At 46.1% G+C, this 14,725-nt stretch overlaps 1 protein-coding gene across 1 annotated transcript in view; it reads left to right on the forward strand.

Annotated features, from left to right (window-relative positions):
* Positions 1 to 959: 959 nt before the first annotated feature.
* Positions 960 to 14,725, forward strand: part of IRAK2 (interleukin 1 receptor associated kinase 2) — a 32,810-nt gene continuing 19,044 nt past the window's right edge. Inside the window, exons 1-2 of the mRNA XM_024207546.2 lie at positions 960 to 1,112; positions 4,522 to 4,701. Of these exons, the coding sequence (XP_024063314.1) occupies positions 983 to 1,112; positions 4,522 to 4,701 (310 nt within the window). The 5' untranslated portion in view covers positions 960 to 982. The remainder of the gene's footprint in view (positions 1,113 to 4,521; positions 4,702 to 14,725) is intronic.

The following is a 14,725-nucleotide window of genomic DNA, read 5'->3' on the forward strand; positions in this document are numbered from 1 at the left end:
GTGCGGGGGCTCAGCCCTGGCAAGCCCTAGCACAAATTAAGCACTGAGGGAGACCGCCTCATTCAGTCATGCTAAGTACAGTTCTGCTGCCCTTTACTCATACAATAAGGATAACAACATTTCATAACCCCCACATTTAATACTTAAGTGATTTGTAACCCAACACCAGCCAAAATTGGTCACTTGGGTAGCACAGCTCTGTCTGCTGGATACCTAGGCAGAGTAGGTGTGTTCATGTAAATACAGTCTGGTCCTGAAGTCTTTCCACCCACCCCTGGCTCATCACTAGCTGTCAGGGGAGAGCTCATTCAGACCTTGCTTATCAATAATAATTTGAAATGATTAGGTCGGCCAATATAGCCGAAACAAATGTGCTGACATTGTCATAAATAACAGCTATAGGAGGAGGCTAGTCTTTGTTCATACTTTTCAAACCCATTCTGCTTTCTCACGTGCACCTATTTTCTCATACACTGTATATGCTTCTAAAGTGCGTCTCAATGTTTCCATTTCAATTGCCAACCACCAACTACCTTGGCAACACGGCCTGTCACTGGGAGGGGGTGTTGGGGAATGTCAGGGGTGGTCTAGGAAAATCCCTGGGCTGTGTGTGACTTTCAGGGAAGCTGCCTTTGCTCACACTCATCACGTAACAACGCGGCCGGAGCAGCAGCCGCCGCCCACCCTCGGGAGGAAAAACCGGCTTCATGCTTGAGGGCAGTGCGGCTGACGTCACCCAGGCGGGAAGAGGCTGGCAGAGCCAAATCGCCTCTCTGGCGGTATACATCCGCCTCGGGGCCAGCGGCCGCTGCTGATAGGGGGGCAGGCCGCCAATGCCAGCCAGCCCCCGGAGAAGAGGAAGCCTCCGAGGCCTGTGGGATGAGCGGCAGCGCCTACGCGCAGAGCGGCGCCAGAGAGCGAGTCCAGCACAGGCTGCGGGCCGCTGACGGCCCAGGGAGGTGAGGTGAGTGACTGCGAAGGCATGGCCCAGCAACAGCCCGCCCTGGGGGGCTCCGCGCCGCCCGCGTACATTCACGCCCTGCCTGCCTGCGTGCTGGAGGATTTCTGCCAGAAGATGGACTGTCTGAGCGACTCCGACTGGATGCGCTTCGGTGAGAGCGGGGCGCTGCGGGGAGGAGAGCGCGGAACGGGGAAGGGGTGGCGGGCTTGCGGGCAAGGAGCGACTCCGGCAGGGGTCTAGCCAGGCAGGTGACGGGACGGAGCAAGGGCAGAGGGGTGGAGACAAGCCCCGGCAGTGAACTCTCTACTTTCGAAGATGGGTTCAGGCACACAGAGGGCTTTTTGGTGCTCTCTAAAGACCAGATGCTGTAGATGGACGCGTGTGGGGCTCCGGGCTTCACCTGCATGGAGCCAGGAGCAGGATCAAGCTGTAAATAACTTTAGTGGGGACTAAACCTCCATCTATTCAGATAAGCACAGAAATACTTTGGCTATCTAGTGGGACGTTTGGAAGTCCCTCCTTGCTCCTCCACCCCAGCCTGGCTCCCAGCTCCCACAGGCTTTCCACCCTTCTCCTCTCTTGCCACTCCACTACCATTGTTTTCTACGCGATTGATTCCAGTGGTTCTCAAACTTTTTGTATTGGCGACCCCTTTCACACAGCAACCCGCTGAGGGCAACCCCCCTTATAATTTAAAACCACATTTTTTTTATATTTAACACTATTACATGCTGGATGCAAAGCGGGGTTGGGGGTGGAGCTGGGCTGGAGGCACCAGCTTCTTCCATTCTCTAGGGGTGCTCAAACCCCACTTAGCTCCAGGCCCCGCTCCCACTCCACCCCCTTCCCCCAAAGCCTCATCCCCATCCTGCCTCTTCTTGCCCCTGCTTCACCCTTGCCCCTCCTCTTTCTGCCCCCAGTGCCTCCTGCACAGCCTGGAACGGCTGATTGTGGTGGGCAGGAGGTGCTTGGAGGAGGAAAGCTTAGCACCCACTGATTTTTTTCTGTGGGTGCTCCAGGGCTGGAGCACCCATGGAGTTGGCGCCTATGGTCTCACGCAGGGCCGGGCTCCGGCTGTCAGCCAGAGCCCCACCATGCGCAGAGCTGACAGCTCACAACCCCCATGTAATAACCTCATGACCCCCATGTAATAACCTCACCACCCCCAGTTTGAGAACCCCTGCTCTAATCCCATTAGTCCCACCCTGGCTTGGAGATTTTATGATTCCCTTTTCTTTGCCCTGTTTCTTCGTTTTTGTTTATCCACCTTGTTTGTATGCTAAATTTACCTCTGAATACATTGATTTTCCAACAGTAGAGATGGACCTGAATCAAAACTCCAGATTCAAATAATCCTGACCTGATGCCTTTGCTACTTGGCTTTTCTCTCCTAAGTGAAATCAAAAGAGATAAAATAAGCACTTTCCTTACTATTCTTATGACATTTTCTCTACTTAAATTATTATTTATTCAGTGCATGGACCCTTGGAGAGATGGGCATACCCGGATTATCCAATTCCTGGATATTCACATTTCAAATTATCCAACATTTGTTTCTATCCCCCAAATCCACATTTTGTATTGAAAGAGAAAATCGTTTATTCCAAACCCCAAGAGTCTGAAGGTCAAAGAAGAACAGGTCCCTTCAGCAGTCTAAATTAGAGAAACACAGTGAACAATGACAGACCAAGGAGAAAGGACAAAGGGTGTTTTAATAGAGGATCATGAACTAAATTCCATCCCAGCTGTAACTCCATTGGGCCAAATTAAGGGGAAATGTGTAAGCAGAGAAATTTAAACTCCCTGACACTAATTTACCAAGTGTAAGGGAATCTAAAGCATTATGTACACTGGGTATTTGCCCCAGCTGCAGCCATTGATGACCACAAAACAGCATAGCTGCACTGGTGACAGTTTATGTCAACCTAACTATGTAAGTGTCTACACTAAAATTTCGCTCCCACTGATGTAACTGCTTCACTATGCCAACTTAATAACTCCACCTACAGGAGAGTCAGTGTTGATGTAGTTAGGTCAGTGCAGTGTCATGTAGACATTGCGTTGTTTACGTTGACTGTTACTGGCTTTCAGAAGCTGTCTCACAGTGCCCCACACTCACACTACAATCGGTACAAGCGCTCCTGGTGAGGAGGCACACCGCTGACACAAGGATCATTGTGTGGACATGCAAAAGTGATTTAATTACTGCAGTGGGTATATGCCAAAGTAACGTAGGTCAACATAATTTTGTAGTGTAGACATACCCATAACTGTGCCAGAAAACCTCCCAGTATAGATGCAGCTACACCAACAGAAAAGTGTTTCTGGGGGCATAGCTAATGTCACTTGGGGATGCAGTTTTACTATGCTGACAAAAAAACACCTTCGGTTGACATAAACAGTGTTTGCACTAGGAGGCTCTGCCATTATAGTTATATCAGCAACACATTTGTAGTGTAGGGCATGTCTACGCTACGGGAACTATAGCGATACAGCTGCAGTGCTGCCGCTGCAGTGCCTATAGTGTAGATGCTTCCTACTACGACGGAACAGGTTTTTCCAACCACCTCCCCGAGCAGTTGTAGTGAAGCCGATGGAAGAATTTTTCCATCAACCTAGCTGCATCTACACCAAGGGTTAGGTTTGTTTAACTATGGTCCTCAGGGGTGTGAATTTTTCATACCCCTGAGAGATATAGCTAGGTTGATCTAAAGTTTAATTGTAGACCAGGGTATAGACCAGGCCTAAATTACAGTAACGTTAGGCCTGGTCTATACTAAAAATTAGATCGACCTAGTTATGTTGCTCAGGGCTGGGGAAAATATCTTTTGACAATCTACCTACCACCTCTCGGAGATGTGGATTAACCACATCAACAGAAAAACCCCTTCCATCAATGTACAAAGCGTCTACTATGGCACTACAATGACACAGCTGTAGCGCCGTAGCTGTGCCAGCTGTAGTGTAGACATACCCTTAGATTTCTTCTAGCCTCACTTAGGCCTTCTGTACACTAGAAAACTGAACCATTTTTCCAGTAGGTTTAGCTGACCCTTCACTAACTATGGTTTGTCCTTGTCTACACTTGCCACTAAACTGTAATATAGCTCTGGTTCGACTAAACTGAATACTCAAACAGTGATGTTTCCTAGTGTGCATAGGGCCACAGACTCACTGCTGAATTTAGCCCATTGATTTCAGTGGCACTACACCAGGAATTTAATTTGGTCTCACTTTGGTGTAAAATATCAGGGGCACTGGAAGTTACATGGAAAATGTGGAGAAAAGTGCAAGGAATTTTGCCAATTTGTTTTTGCAAGTCTCTAAAAATTTAAAGAAATGTTTCCATTTTTACAAAACATTTAGAACCTCTTACTCCAGGGAACCGATTTTTCTTGAGACTCCGCATTAAGATCTCCTTTATTCCTAATTTATTGTGTACCTATTTTTTCAATTGTGCAAATATAAACTAAATGAGCATATGCAATAGGCTTGGACTTCCCCTGCTTGTATTTGTTTCTTCCATTTTTATAAGAGAAATATCCCTTCTTTACCTTTAGCCTCCAATGTGATAACTGATCAGACAGAGCTGCGGAAAATCAAGTGCATGGAGAAGACGGGAATCAGCATAACGAGAGAGCTCATGTGGTGGTGGGGAGTGAGGCTAGCAACAGTCCAACAGTTACTGGAACTTCTCCAAGCACTGCAGCTCTACCGAGCAGCACAAGTGATTCTGGACTGTGAGTAGATGATCTTTCTCCCTGAGAGAAACTTATTGTATTTTAAATTAGGCAACGTAAACCCTAGCAAAATAAATCCTCTTTTTAGTTAAGAAAACCTCTCACTGGAAACCTCATTCTAAAATTCCAACTACATTGATTTTCCACCCTCTCAAATCATATTAAGCAATAACATAGGAAGTGCCATACCAGAGCAGATCATTGGTCCCTCTAGTTCAATATCCTGTTTCTAACAGTGATCAGTATGAGATGACTCAGAGGAAGATGCAAGAACCTCGATGTAGAAAGCAATCTGCCCAGAGAGGTTGGCTTATGCTCTGAAGCACAAGAATTTATGTCTCTAGCACAGAGGTGGGCAAACTACAACCCACGGGCCAGATGTGGCCCGTGGGACTATCCTGCCCGGCCCCTGAGCTCCCGTCGGGAGAGGCTAGCCCCCGGCCCCTCCCTTGCTGTCCTCCCTTCCCCGCAGCCTCAGTGCACCACGCCGCCAGCGCTCTGGCCCGCCGTTCCTGCTGGGCAGCGCGGCGGCATGGCTGGCTCCGGCATGGTAAGGGAGCGTGGGATCCCGGGGGGCAGTCAGAGGACAGGGAGCAGGGGGTGGTTGGATGAGGCAAAAGTTCGGGGGCGGTCAGGGGACAGGGAAAGATAGGCATGGGAGTACCAGGGGGCCTGTCAGGGGGCAGGGGTGTGGATAGGGGTCGAGGCAGTCAGGGGACTGGGAGCAGGGGGGTTGGCTAGGGGGTGGGGTCCCTGGGGGGCGGTTAGGGGCAGGGGGTCCAGGGAGGGGTTGGTCAGGGGACAAGGAGCGGGGGGGGTTGGATGGGTCGGGGTTCTGAGGGGGGCAATCAGGGGGCGGGACATGGGAGGGGGCGGATAGGGGGCGGGGGCCAGGCTGTCTGGGGAGGCACAGACTTCCCTACCCGGCTCTCCATACAGTTTTGCAACCCCGGTGTGGCCCTTGGGCCAAAAAGTTTGCCCACCCCTGCTGTAGCACATCAGAGAAAATTTAAAAAAAATGTAATGGTGTCTGTTCTAATACTAGTAAGCTGTGGGCCTTGGTGGAATCATGTATCATTCAGTTCTACTGGCTAATGATACATAGTGTAGAAGAATGTTGCCATTGGTCAGTTTTAAATCTGCTGCCTTTAATTTTCATTGCATATCCCTTGCTTTTGTATTATGAGTAAGCATAGGCGCGGACTCCGTGGGTGCTCCAGGGCTGGAACACCCACAGAAAAAAATTAGCGACTGCTTAGCACCCGCTGGCAGCCAAACTCCGCTCCCACAGCCCCCCACTCCCGTCCGTTGGCGGCCCTGCCAATCAACTCCTCCCCCTCTCTCCCAGCACCTCCCGTGGATCAGTTGTTCTACCGTGTGCAGGAGGTGCTGGGAGGGAGGGGGGAAAAGGAGTGGGGATGTGACGCACTTGGGGGAGGGGGTGGAAAGAGGTAGGGAAGGGGTGAGGGTGGGCCTTGGGAAAGGGGTGGAGTGGGGGAGGGAAGAGGTGGGGGTGAGGGCTTGGGGGAAGGGGTGGAGTGGGGGCGGGGCCTGGGGCTGAGCACCCCCAGGGGAAATTAGAAGCCGGTGCCTTTGTGAGTAAGGGTTAATAGGAATTTCTGATTTATCTTTTCTATTCCATTCAGTATTTTGTCTACCTCTATTACAGTATGTCTCCTCTTAGCACCTTCTCTCAACTAAATAGTCCTAGTCTTTTCTGTGTCGCCATATGAAGGTTTTCCCAGGCCTCTAATAATTTTTATCACCCTCTGTGAACAGCCTCTGTTTCTGCTATATCACTTTAGATATAGGGTGCCTAGAATTTGAGCAAAGCATTGACTTATAAAAAGGCATTATGAAATAATCCAATTCCTTTCAATACCTTATGTACCCAAGGTATGTTTGTTTTTTGACTACACATTGAGGAGACCTTTACAGATATTAACCAGCTCATACCCATAGTGCCCATGTAAGGAACTATCCCTGTTTTAGAGATGGGGAAACTGAGGCACGGGGAAGTTAAGTGACTTGCCCCAAATTGCACAGGGAGAAACTGAGCCAGAACAAGCTCCCAGCTTCTAATCCTGTGCTAGATCCAGTGGGCCATGTTGCCTCTCAAAGCATTTTGGTGCCCTGGTCATAGGTGAATGTCTACTCTTAGTGTCATCAGGATTTATTCTTATCTGTCCAAGGAAGAACAGACCTTATCAATTAGAGATGGGCTGAACCAAAACTCCGATCCAAACATCACTCAAGTAAATTGCAGGAATGCTCAGCAACAGGCAGAAGGCTCTCAGCATTTAGCAGGACAGGCCTGAGATAACAAACTTGTCTCTTGCTGTTTCTTGATGCCAGTCAGAATGGTAACAAGACAACACTTGATTGATGGATGGCATCAAGGCTTTAACATTATACACTGGATGTCAGTTTATTTATGGCACATCAGAGGAATGTTGATCTTGTCCTTGGCAAATAATGGTGATACTCAGCACATCCATAGTGCTTCACAAACATTGACTACACCCTAGTGAATCAGCTATGTAAGTTCCTCAGATAAACTGCCAGGGTTTCAGGTACTTGGAGTCTGAGTTAATACTGTCATAGACAAAAATAATAGCTCTCTTGAGGAGCCTGAAACATACATGTTAAACAGCCCACAGACATTCTGTTTTAGTTGTCCCTGAAAATGCAATTTTACTCTTAAAAGTGACTAAGGGCCAAAAATCTCACCTTCCTTAATCAAGCAAAATTACCATTGGTTTCAGAGGGAGTTTTGCTCAATTAACATCATTGGGCCAATGTAAAAATGGCACCTTCTTACTTAACAGATATACCCCCGGTCTGAATTCAGAATCACATCTACTCACTGTAGGAGAAACAAACCTTACTCCTATCCACCCTGTAGAACCAATAGAGCTATGGGAAAATGAGCTGGTATCTATTCTGACATGCACATCAGTAACACAGTTGTTAACTCAGGTTCTAAACTAAGGCTTTGCTTATACTAGCACTTTTGTTGGTCAGGGGTGTGAAAACACCCTACCTCTGACTGAAATAAGTTTCACTGACAAAAGCGCCGGTGTGGACAGCGCTATGTCTCCCATGTAGCCGTTCTCTCCCACAGGCATAGAACGGCTACATGGGAGACTTTACAGCAGCGTAACTGCAGCGGTTCACCTGTGCAGCTGTAAGGTCTGTAGTGTAGACATAGCCTAAGTTGGCAGGTCTAGCTGTTATAAATAAAGAAGATTTTTTTCTAAATGAAGCAAATTTGATTTGGAAGTCACTGAGACAATAAATATGGAATCACACAATAGTGTTTTTAAAGTCACTTTTCACACAGTCACACTTTAAACTCTAATTAGAAGCAGCCATTAAAACACTGTACTCCACCACCTCCCCACAAAGGAATCCTGGATCCACCTTTGTTCTTGTGCTTGCTCAGTGCAGGGTGTTCCTGGCATTTTTGAGTAATGCTATTACTGTACGTCTACACTTACCTCCAGGTCCGACGGCAGGCAATCGATGTTCTGGGATCGATCCCGGAAGTGCTCGCCATCGACGCCGGTACTCCAACTCGGTGAGAGGAGTACGTGGCATCGATGGGGGAGCCTTCCTGCCGCGTCTGGACCCGCGGTAAGTTCGGACTAAGGTACTTCGAATTCAGCTACGTTATTAACGTAGCTGAATTTGCGTACCTTAGTCCGAAGTGGGGGGGGGGTAGTGTGGACCAGGCCTTAGTATACCATGCTGTAATGATTTCAGAGAGAAAATCACCTACATTCTTTCCTTTGGAGAAAGCAGTTTGGAACCGGACACAAAAACCTCTCCACACTTTCTTTAATTACATGCAAGGAACAGCAATTTGCAACCTGATTTTTATCTTTTCCAGGAAAAGTCTATTACTCAGCTAGGTGTTATGTCTTTTCTGTGGCAGGGGAATTTAATTTTTACCAGGCTTTCAAAAGTTGCATTCAAAGATTTTAAGGAAATGGATTTTATTAACACCTGAGATGATGATATCACTTTTGCCCCAGGGTAGAGATACCTGGCAACCTCCAGCAAAGCCTTCTGTAAACAGCTGGATGACCTCAGTGTGACTCCTACTCATTCAGTGCAGGGGGAACTCCTTTATTTAATCTTATTGTACTGTAGTGTACAGACTACAAGGCTCAAAGACTGAAACCCAGCCACAGTAATCTTCAGAGCAACTACACCGCAAACCCAGATGCATGGTAGATTTCTTTTGTTAGTTAAAACTGCTCTAGTATTTGAAAATGGAAAGGGATCCTGGATGAAATCTTGAGATTCTGTTTTTACTCAAAAACAACTCAGCCCTTACTCAGGCAAAACTTCCACTAGTCAAGGAAAGCTTTGTCTCAGCGAGGACCAGGTAAAATTCCTATTGATGACTACACGAGGTATAAAGTAATGGAGAAACAGCCCTCCATATGGCAATTGTCTCCAGCAGCAGCCGATTCCTGACATACGCAGAAATCATAATAATCTCAGCTACATAGTGACACCAACCACATTCTTTCTGGATAATGATCGTTCTTCTTGTATGTATGCATGTTACAGCATTTTCTGTAACATGCAGCAGAATCCCAAGCATCCAGCTCCCTTATTAGGTACAGCTCCTTCCTATCTGACCTCAATCTCTTCTGATGTGAGTGGCTTTCCTCATCACACCCTGCTTCTGTGATCCTCTATCTTTGTGAAAGTTTTTGAGCTTGCTGAAAGATTTTGGGGGTAAACAGGACTGTTCTGTACTCAGCAAACACCAGCAAGTCCAGGGGTTTCCCCTGTTAAAAATAGTATCTAAACAACTTCCTTCCAAGTCAACTGGGAGTAAAATCTGCTTGTAAGCTATGCTGTAACACTTGACTAATAGAATGAATTTGTCCAATGCAGCCATTTTCATGGAAGTCAAGAGGAATCTTTCCATTGAGTTTCATGGGAGCTGGATCAGGCCTTAGAGGAAAGCAAAGCTTGAGCTGTTTGAGTGAGATTAAAGGAGCACAATGAACTAGGAGTGGCATGTGGGAGGGGAGTAGCTGACTGGGGTCATAAAAGCCAGGAAAGTTAGGCAGTGGAGTACTTTAGGGCATGGCTACACTTGCAGATGTAGAGCGCTCTGAGTTAAACCAGCCTTCGTAGAGCGCAGTAGGGAAAGCGCTGCAATCTGTCCACACTGACAGCTTCAAGCGCACTGGTGTGGCCACATTTGCGGCACTTGCAGCGGCATTGGGAGTGGTGCATTATGGGCAGCTATCCCAGCATGCAAGTGACTGCAACATGCTTTTAAAATGGGAGGGGTGGGGTGGAGTGTGACAGGGAGTGTGTTGTGTGTATGTGGGGGAGAGAGAGTGGGTTTTTGGGGGGCTGAGAGAGCAGCAGACCTCCCCCTCCCCCCCGCCTCCCTCTCTCACACAGCATTCCCAGTAACGGCTTGCATGCCGGCTGTCAGAAACGGAGCTTTGAAAGGGCATTTCCGGATTCCTACAGGAGTTCAAAACAATGACAAGAGTGGCCACTTGACTTAAGGGGATTATGGGACATTTCCGGAGGCCAATCAGAGCGCAGTAACGCAACACCTCGTTCACACTGACGCCCGGGCATTGTAGCCAAGACTCAGCAAACATTATTCCTCTCACCAAGGTGGAATACCAGCCGCGCTGTAGCTGCGGACTCAGAGCGCTCTACGGGCCTTGCCAGTGTGGACGGGGAGTGAGCTAGTGCGCCCCGGGCTCCTTTATTGCACTGTAACTAGCAAGTGTAGCCAAGCCCTTAAAAAGAACAGTTGCTAAAGAAGTAATTAAATACACTGCCTTCCTGCCCTAGAGTTGGGTTGGGGCTAATATCCAATTTGAATTCAGGTGGATGGAATTCATACCTAGCTTGAGAGCCAAATTTCACAAATGATAATAGGTCAGCCCAAGATGTGAGGAGACATACATTTGGGGGGAGGCGGCAAACTTGGAATCTAGAATTGAATCTCATGGTTCAGGATCATTGCTGTTCTGCCATAATCACCAAAGAAAATGGTGTAATGAATGATGGTCTTGTGGTTAAGGCACTGGAGTAGAAGTCCAGAGATCTGCATTCAGTCTGCAATCAGCTATACTACTGATTTGCTGTATGAGTTTGGGCAAATTGCTGCTCTGTATCTGCATAATGGGGATGATAATAATAATGAATGGTTTTGTGGGGCGTGTAGTAAGACTACATTTATTAATGTTCTATCTAAGGTACTTATATGGTCTCCATCACCGTAATATCTGAGTTGCTTAAAATCGTTAATATATCAGGTTTAATTGTGGTAGCTGTGTTAGTCTGTATCAGCAAAAACAACGAGGAGTCCTTGTGGCAACTTAGAGACTAACAAATTTATTTGGGCATAAGCTTTCGTGGGCTAAAACCCACTTCATCAGATGCATGGAGTGAAAAGTACAGTAAGCAGTATAAACCTTACAGCACATGAAAAGATGGGAGTTGCCTTACCAAGTGGGGGGTCAGTGCTAACGAGGCCAATTCAGCTAAGATGGAAGTGGCCTATTCTCAACAGTTGACAAGAAGAGGTGAATATCAAGAGAGGGAAAATTACTTTTGTAGTGCTAACGAGGCCAATGCAATCAAGGTGGACGTCGCCAATTTCCAACAGTTGACAAGAAGGTGTGGGTATCAGCAGAGGGAAAATTACTTTTTGTAGTGACCCACCCACTCCCAGTCTTTATTCAGGCCTAATTTGATGGTGTCCAGTTTGCAAATTAATTCCAGTTCTTCAGTTTCTCATTGAAGTCTGTTTTTGAAGTTTTTTTTTGTTGAAGAATTGCCACTTTTAAGTCTGTTATTGAGTGTCCAGGGAGATTAAAGTGCTCTTCTGCTGGTTTTTGAATGTTACAATTCTTGATGTCTGATTTGTGTCCATTTTATTCTTTTGCGTAGAGACTGTGTGGTTTGGCCAATATACATGGCAGAGGGGCATTGCCGGCATATATCACATTGTAGTTATCCTCACAACACCCCTGTGACATACGGATTATCATCTCCATTTAACAGATGGGGAACTGAGGCATGGAGAGACATAGGATATGTCTATACACCAAAATAACCCTGTGGCAGCAAGTCTCAGAGCCCAGGTCTACAGACTAGGACTCATGTTATAAATAGCTATGCTGACATTCCAGCTTGGGCACTGAAGCCCAGGGAAGGGGGAGTGAGTTTCAGAGCCCAAGCATCTATGTGGCTATTTTTAGCACCACAACACAAACCCCAGTCTGTAGACCCAGGATCTGAGACTTGCTGCAATGGGGGTGTTTGTTTTGATTTATTTAGCTGTGTGTGGATATACCTTAAGTAACTTGCCCAAAGTAACACAGAAAGTCTGATGCCATGGAGGGGAGGGAACTGAACCCGGGTCTCCTGAATCCTACATTTGTGCCTTAGCCACTTGACCATCATGCCAGTCTCATCCTTCCTCTTTGTGAAGTTTTCACATATACAGTGATGTGGGGCTACTAAGCAGATAAAGCCTTATTTTAGCAATTAAGTATGGATACATTTTTTTGAAGTGACTAAGGGTATGTCTACACAGACAGCGCTTTAGCGTGACTGTGTAGTCGCGGCTCCAGTGCTGGGAGAGAGTTCTCCCAGCACTGTAATAAAACCACCTCCGCGAGGGGAATAGCTCCCAGCACTGGGAGACGCAGCTCTCAGCACTGTAGCACTATCTACACTACTACTTTACAGGGCTGAAACTTGCATTGCTCAGGGGTGTGGTTTTTTTCATACCCTTGAGTGAAGAAAGTTTCAGCGCTGTAAGTGGGAGGGTAGACAAGGCCTAAGGCTCATTTTCAAAAGTTATAAAACATAATAAATAAGAGGAACCATATTCTCCTGCATTGCTTAATAGCTAGAAACTGATCATTTTAGTGCCAGTTTTAAAAACACTGAACTAGTTTGTCCAGTTATCTCTTGGCTCTACTGTAATTGGTCATGTGCAAGACTCGGGTTCCATTTCCAGCTGCAGCTTCTTATTCCCTATCAGGACCAGCAGAGGTTAAAAATGCTGTAAAATCAGTTGCTCTGGCCATGGGATTTCTGCAAGTCTCCATGCCAGTGATATTCAGAGTAATTTGGCTCCTGAACCACTGAGGTCTATCTAATCCTCACAGCAAAATGACCAAGTATTATTTTATCAGTTACAATTGGTTAATAACATATTAACCAGTCAGGATGCTTTTACTAACTTAGATCAGTTAATAATTAAATCACACCGAGTTTTAATATCATGTGCTACAAAGAGCCACAGAAGACACATGAAGGAACCACTTGTGGCTCGCGAGTCTCAGAGTATCACTGCTCTAGTCAATGAAGGAGTGGAACTGATGGCCTTTGAATGGAGACTGGTTTAGATTTTGACAGAATGATGGGGGGGAGAAAGAGAGAGGGGAGGATCTGAGAGAAGAAGGGGGTTAATGCTGAAAAAAAAAGACCGGAAAGGGAGGATTCAGAAGAGGGGTGAGAGGACAAATCCTCAGGATAATCTGTGACTTCGTCAATATTTAGCGGTCAATTTTTAAACGATATTGTGGCTTGATCAATATTCAGTTTTGAACAATGTCCATTATAATTCAAATGTATAGAATTACAGAACTACATTATGGTGCCCAATTGGTCATACAGTTAATTTTATTTGAATATCTTATCGCCTACTCCTACACTGCAGTTAATGGCAAAACTCCCCATTGCTTTGAGGGACTGCAGGACTGGGCCCTAATCTCTCTCTTTCCCCCCCCCCCCCCCCCCCCCCCCCAGTGTGCAGTAGTCAGACTGGTTCATGTTATTACCTCATTGTGGGATTTCCAAAATGTGTTCAGCTGTGAGCAGAAACATGGATGGCTTGCTTTTCAGCTGCATGTCAAAGAAAAGAAAAGCTTTGAAGTCCTTGCCCTCAATATCTATGTTTTGTGCCTGAGTACTTTATTCAGCTGAGACTCCTCAAGCAGACATGTCAGGGGATAATGTGCTACTTTTTTAGTGGGCAAACAGTTTATAAAACTCAAAGGGTCTGATTCTGATCTAACTAACACCACTGTAAAACCAGTTACTTCATGGAGTTATTCGTGACTTACCTTGGTGAGATCAGAATTGGGCCCCAAAAACTGATGTCCAAAGTTATTGGCAGATTGTTACCAAAAGGATTAGAACTCCATCAGGCCTGTTTTCTGCTCTACTGAAATGCCATTTCTGAATGTCAGGAACAATGACTCCCCTGGACTCTTATGGTTACGTCATTTTCATAGCTTCAGTGGTAGCGTGTTTGCTGGGTAGAGAGGAAGTTACAACATTCAAAAAAGGCCCTCAGAAAACCAGTATCAATGGGGAAAGCAATTCTAATTTTAGAGCTTTTCAGTTAGTTGAAAGAGCAATAAAGAAAAAAAAACACCTAACCTCATGATGCAGGGATTATGCAGTGTTGTAGCCGTGTCAGTTCCAGGATATTACAGACTGGGTAAGGTAATCTTTTATTGGATCAACTTCTGTTGGTGAGCAGGGATTGTCAATTTTAACTAGAGAAATAGAGAATGTTTTTTTTCTGGTGTCTAATTCCTGGTGTCACATTGAAACCCCATAAAACTTTGGTTTCGTGTGGTTCGGACACAGTGCCAGAGGAAACAATGGATTAGTCTGAATTTCAGACTGAGGTGCTTGGTTTCATTCAAATCTGGAAGTGAAGAAAAACTTGGCAAGAGCCAGGCAGATTAAAACCAAAGATGTGCATCTAAAGTGAATCTGCCTAGTTTTGCAGAACTCTAGGGCCCCATCCTACTTCCACCGATGTGATAGGGCCTTTGGTTTTCATACTTACGAAGAACACATTATAAATGGAACATCCTGTTTCAGATACAGCCACTACTAAGTAAAACACAAAGATATTATCTGACTTCAACATTAAAAAGAAGGCTGTGGTTTGTACTGCTGATACAAACCATCTTTAAGATAAAATAACCTATTATAA

This window comes from Terrapene carolina, unplaced genomic scaffold (genome assembly GCF_002925995.2).
Source record: "Terrapene carolina triunguis isolate 2854851 unplaced genomic scaffold, T_m_triunguis-2.0 Scaffold89, whole genome shotgun sequence".
In the NCBI taxonomy this organism is placed as follows: Eukaryota; Metazoa; Chordata; order Testudines; family Emydidae; genus Terrapene; species Terrapene triunguis.